Below are 6,323 nucleotides of genomic sequence, written 5' to 3'. Positions count from 1 at the left end.
AGGGAATCCCATTGCAGCAAAGCCATCCACTATGACCTGCACGTTTCCCAGAGTCACAACGTTTCGTAGCAGCAGCTTAATGATTGCTTTGGCTACTTGCATCACAGCAGCCCCTACAGTAGATTTTCCCACTTCAAATTGATTCCCGACTGATCGGTAGCTGTCTGGCGTTGCAAGCTTCCAGAGGGCTATTGCCATTCGCTTCTCCACTGTGAGGGCTGCTCTCATCCTGGTATTCTGGCGTTTCAAGGCAGGGGAAAGCAAGTCACAAAGTTCCATGAAAGTGCCCTTACGCATGTGAAAGTTTCGCAGCCACTGTGAATCATCCCACACCTGCAAAACTATGCGGTCTCACCAGTCTGTGCTTGTTTCTCGGGCCCAAAATTGGCGTTCAATGGCTAGAACCTGCCCTATTACCAGCAGGATCTCCAAAGTGCAGGGGCCCGCGGTTTGAGAGAATTCTGTGTCCATGTCCTCATCACTCTCGTTGCCGCACTGCCGTAGCCGCCACTGCCTCCTCGCCTGGCTTTGCAGGTCCTAGTTCAGCACAGACTGCACAAGAATGTGCGAGGTGTTTACAGCATCCACGATTATTGATCTGAGCAGGGTCCATGTTTGCTGTGCTATGGCGTTTGCACAGTTCACCCAGGAAAAAAGGCGTGAAATGGTTGTCTGCTGCTTTCAGGGAGGGAGGGGTGAGGCTGTACCCAGAACCACCCGCGACGCTGTTTTTGCCCCATCAGGCACTGGGCTGTCAACCCAGAATTCCAAGGGGCAGGGGAGACTGCGAGACCTATGGGATAGCTACGGGATAGCTACCCACAGTGCAACGCTCCAGAAATCGACGCTAGCCTCGTACCATGGACGCACACCATCAAATTAATGTGCTTAGTGTGGCCGCGTGCACTCGACTTTATACAATCTGTTTTACAAAACCGGTTTATGTAAAATCGGAATAATCCCGTAGTGTAGACGTACCCTAAGATCAATTCCTCCTCCTCCCTTCCAGTGCTGAACAGTATTGCTACGAGTATTCAGTATTTGTGATTGGTCACCGTAGTAATAAATAATACTGTTTCTGCTTCCTGAGTCACTGAGCGAAGATTTTATAAGAAGGAGGAGGGTTTGAATAGTTACTGATGGTGCAAAAACATCCATGGGTGTATTCATGACACTTCAGCTCTCTGCAAATATTATTGGGTAATATATTTTCAGAAAGTGAATAAAGGAGTGGTGAGTATTGTCAGAACAACTTTGTGGTTTTATTCAAATGTTTGTGAAGACTTTTTTCACGTAGTACCCCAGTTCTACACGTACTGTTTGGAAGAATGCTACACAAATTCTGGAAGAGAGTGCTATTTAAAAAGAAATACAGTGGGGCTCTATTTTTAATGGCAGTCTCAAAAGAATATCCACAACCTTTGTTAAATAGGGGTTGGTAAAACTGGGGACATATGAGCCAAGGCGTTTTTGTTCGGAACAGTACTGCATGTTAATTTTAAATGTTTAGTGAAGCTGACATTCAAATATGTGAGTGTATCTGTGTGACTGAAACAAACATTAAATCTAAAATTTATAAATGTTAACTTTAAAAACTGAGTGTACTTGGTAATTCACTGAAGAATGCTTTTTAGGGCCAGAGGGAACAGTCATTTAGTATAAAATCAGGATTCTATTGTACAATTTTCTCTTGGTTCATCTCTGTGCAGATTCATTTAAAAAAATGTTTTTTGACATTGCTGAATTAGGAGCAAATGCTGCAGAACAGTCATAATATATTGTGACAGGTTTCAGAGTAGCAACCATGTTAGTCTGTGTCCGTAAAAAGAACAGGAGTACTTGGGCACCTTAGAGACTAACAAATTTATTTGAGCATAAGCTACAGCCCACTTCATCGAATGCATAGAATGGAACATGTAAGAAGAGTGTGTGTGTGTGTGTGCATGCACACACACAATGCCATACCAGCTCTAAGAAGCTAATAATCTAATTAATTAATTAGATACTATTAACTCTGGCTTGAATAGAGACTGGGAATGGCTGAGTTATTACACCACTTGAATTTGTTTCCTTATGATAACAATCCTTACACCTCTTGTCAACTGTCTGTAATTGACCATCTTGATTATCACTACAAAAGTTTTTTTTCCTGCTGATAACAGGTTATCTTAATGAATTAGACTCTTAGAGCTGGTATGGCATCTTCTCTGTATGTGTGTAGATATATACTGTTCTTATACGTTCCATTCTGTGCATCCGATGAAGTGGGTGTAGCCCACGAAAGCTTATGCTCAAATAAATTTGTTAGTCTCTAAGTGCCACAAGTACTCCTGTTATTTTTAAAATGTATTGTGCTGCTCTTTCTAAATTATAGGGTTTGGGGTTTTTTTTAATGTTGTGTACGAGCTGTTGAAATAGCACATCAATTAGGCAGACAGAAGTTTGTAACTCACAGCACAGAGTCGTCATGTAAAGCCACACACGGATATTTGCAAGGATGTATCCTCGGCCAAGATAAAGAGCTATCAGGCATAAATTATTTGTTAATTATCTTTTTCACACTGTCTCCTTTGTTGCCTCTTCTCTTTGGTTTATCTTAGGGGGGTGGTGTTGTGTTATATAGAGACCTTTTGAGTAATTGCCTTTGAGTATTTCTCCTTTTTCCTCTCCACATTTTTTTTCCATTGTTGTTATAGGCGCTTTTCTGTGTATTTTATCATTTGAGCCTTAGCCTCAATGTTGTGATTTACTGAAGTGTTTCAGCCTGCTGCTTTTTTTTAAAAAAAGTAAAAGTTTGTAAAAACCAAGGTGGGTACATGTGTTTGTATAGCTTTCTAAGCAGGAAGTCTGCTTGATTGATTGCTTTTCTTCTCATTTTTCTCTAGAGGTTGGGGATAAACAAGACCGATCCAGGCACTTTAACAGCAGATGAGATTAATACATTTGTACGCCTTAATATTGACCCATCTACCATAACATGGCAAAGAGGTAAGTATTAACGGTCAGTAAGGCCTCACTTCAGCAAGGTATTTAATCCCTCTGCCTGTAAACCCAGTGCCTAGGTTACCAAAGATTCATCTGGATGGAGCTGAAGAGGGAGTCTGGGAACTATCTAAAAATGATCTAAAACAACATTTATGTTAAATTTAAAGTCAATTACATTGCTGTGCTAGATTAAGCAGGTGCTGCACATCATTGGAAAGCGGGAAATCTCCTTTTTTCAGTAGTAAAGTGGTATAAAGCTCCCAGTTTTACCTATGGTGGATTAGGAGATAAAAGATCTTAAATCTGTCACTGACTCAGGATTAAACCTGGTCGTTTTGGGTAAGAAGGAAGAAACGCTTGTTTGGCAGGTTGATTTTTTAGAAATGGCAACTCGTGGAATTGAAATATTGAAATAAACCCTGGAGAAGCTGGATTAGTGGACAGAGAGCAGATGAATTGGTCAAAAACTCAAAAGAAATAAGTTTAGCATATTACCCTGTAACTTATCGTATGGCCCTACAATTTAGCACATGGATATTATCTCCACTTATTATGTTCTGTTTACATTTTTATACCATGCCATTCGTCATGGCATCTAAGTATCTATAGTGTGTGTTTTTATATCAAATATCACATATAGAACAAAGGTGGATTTACTGTAGAGAGAGAGAGCTGTAAATTGTTCCTGTATTGTAGTGAGCGATCAGGTTTTATAAGTGGATTATTTTGTTGGACTTAATTTCTACTGACTATCTTTTAGTATTAGGGGCTTTTGACACCTTGCAGGACAAATCCCATAATAAATACATGCAAGGAGTTGAGGGGTAGTTTGGCAATCTCAGCTCTAACTATCCTAATTCTTTTAGTCATGACAGTAGCTTTACATTGAATTTTTTTTTTTTTTAATTTTTAAAATGCTGTCTGCCTTTTTAGAGGAAGTTCCCACTGCCACTAGCCAATGCTTGCTCTCCTCCTCCTTGCTCTCTGGTGCTGGTAGTAATCACTCTGTCTCTATATCCTCTTCTCTCCTTGTCCTCACCCATTTAAAAAAATACTTAAAAGCTGCTGTTCACCCCTCAGTGAGATCCCCCTTGCTGTCACTCCGATACATGTTGATAATGCTTGTGCTTTTCAGTGGCTTTTGGCTCTTTAGGGTCACCAGTGAGCTGCTGGGTTCCCATTTGGGTTTTTACTTTTATTTAGCACCAAACCAGCAGGATTAACCTTTTTTTTTTTTTTTTTTTTTTTTTTTTTAAACGGATTTGGTAAAAGATGTCTCTGGTTGAGACCGTAGGTGCTGTATTCGAACACTAAGGCTTCATTCATGCATTTTCCTCTCCAGTAGAAATGCAGATGGACCCTTAAATGTAGTGATACTATAATCAAACCAGAAACCTTGGTTTGGTTTAGATGGGTTACCATTTTTCTAAAGAAAATGCTAGACTTTCTCTTTATCCAGTGTCCTTTGAAATGCAAGCTTTATCCACTAATGGCTTTAGTTACATTAGAATTGTCTTCATCTATGCAAAAATTACTTTTAATATTAATTAATATTAATAAGACATTGTAAAATCATGGAAATGTAGGGGTGGAAGGGACCTCGAAGTCATTGCATTCTAGCATTTTGGCCATGTGCTGATTCTCGAGATACTAAGAGCAAAGGCTTTGCTTCAAGCTCATATAAACAAGTTACTATCACTTTGACCATTGCAATTCTCTCTTTGCATCCCTTTTGCTGGCTCCCTCTTTTCTGTATCAAACATAAGCTACTTCACTTCATCCTACCTGGCTTGACATAAGTAATTTAAAAGGGGGAAGGTTCAGTTCTTGGAAGACAAGATTGGGGTGGTAACTAGATCAGCAGACTGAAAATGGAATGTTTTGTTTGCTAATGGGTCGGTAAGGTAAAAGACAATGTCTGAGCTAGATAAGATAAGAGGGAGAAAATCCAGGGAACCATTTACTAAAAAAAAAAGATAATGGACAAGAGAAATCAGGAGCGTAAAGCCTGAGGTAAAGAGTAAAATTGAACAGAGCACTCATGCTGTGGCAGGATTGATTCCTGGAAAGTGATCAAGCCAATCCCAAAAGGTAGTCTTTCACCTCCAATCAGTCCATGATGTCAGCCTCTTTCACCCACTTGTTGAATTTTCAGTCAAGCACTTTCATGCTTTCTCCCATATTGCCCTTCACACTTGGGAGAAGCTCCCCATAAACATCTGCAGAACTCTCCTTAAAATGTTTTTTGCCAGGAGGCCTATAAAAAACATGAAAGTGATTAGGCTGCTGGTGAGCTGAGACCACTGTCTGTCTTGCTGGCCAGTATTATCTCATTGTTTCCATGTGCTCCCCCCGTGTCTCCGTCCCTTGTTTTATATGTCGTATGTCATCCCTTTGGGGCAAGCATGGCCCTTTTATTCTGTTTGTACTGCACTTAGCATAGTGGGATCTTCGCTTATGAGCAGGGCTCACAGGCAGCAATTGAATATAAATAACAAATACACACAAAGAATATTTTCCCCAACAAATCTTTAATGATACTCATGGACTTCTGGGATTTTCTAGCAAAGGCTAAGAAGAAAACTTAGATTTTGAGTGATATTAAATTTTTTATGTCAGAGTTCTTGTAAATATTCAGTCCATGAGACCTGATGCAATGAATATGGTAATTAGTCATCATAAGTGTGGTTTGTTATAGAATAAGTAACTGATGCTGAGTCTGAATCTCTTAACAGGTAAAAAGGATACAAGGTTCATATAGTTGTAATATCTTTTTTGTGCATGGTTGGCTTTTTAGTTGGTAAGGAATTAGAAAAATAGTTGGGTGGTTCTTCATTTTGACTTCAAATCAGAAACAAGAAAGATGAATTTGATGTCTCTTTCTTGTTAACAAGACAGCCAGAAAGGATAGTATAAATAAAATGACGCACTCAAGAGCCATCTGTATTTTATGCCATTTGCCAGTTCAGATACTGCTTCCTTAGTTGTATGTAATCTAATTATTTTGTTCTCAGAATGTAAGGATTCTGATAGGCAGAAACCAAACTGAATAGAAATCAACCCTATCTGTTTTATTCCTTGTGCTTAAAAGAAGCAGCTAAGTGGGAATTCGTGTAGACTAGCACAGAGGATATTATAAATTTAAAAGTAAAGTGGTATGCCTCAAAAAGAGGATGCTGAGTAGAGGTCGCAGTTTAATTCCTAGGGGTACCCAAATGGTAACAGTAAATTCAAAGGCACTTTTAGTGGAACTCTGCAGGGACCTATACCTGGCTAAAAACCAAAGGCATTACTCCACCACTATGAATGCCTACCTCCACACTAACTTGCTGGTCTCT

General features: G+C 39.6%; 1 protein-coding gene across 1 annotated transcript in view; it reads left to right on the top strand.

The window, feature by feature from the left end:
- MTHFD1L (methylenetetrahydrofolate dehydrogenase (NADP+ dependent) 1 like) overlaps positions 1-6,323 on the top strand; it is a 234,382-nt gene that overhangs the window by 61,110 nt on the left and 166,949 nt on the right. The window contains exon 15 of the mRNA XM_050951602.1: positions 2,886-2,988. Coding sequence (XP_050807559.1) covers positions 2,886-2,988 — 103 coding nt within the window. The remainder of the gene's footprint in view (positions 1-2,885; positions 2,989-6,323) is intronic.

The sequence above is a fragment of the Gopherus flavomarginatus genome, chromosome 4 (assembly GCF_025201925.1).
Source record: "Gopherus flavomarginatus isolate rGopFla2 chromosome 4, rGopFla2.mat.asm, whole genome shotgun sequence".
NCBI classification, from domain to species: domain Eukaryota; kingdom Metazoa; phylum Chordata; order Testudines; family Testudinidae; genus Gopherus; species Gopherus flavomarginatus.
Note: the sequence above shows the minus strand (reverse complement) of the source record. Positions and strands in the feature narration are given on the sequence as shown.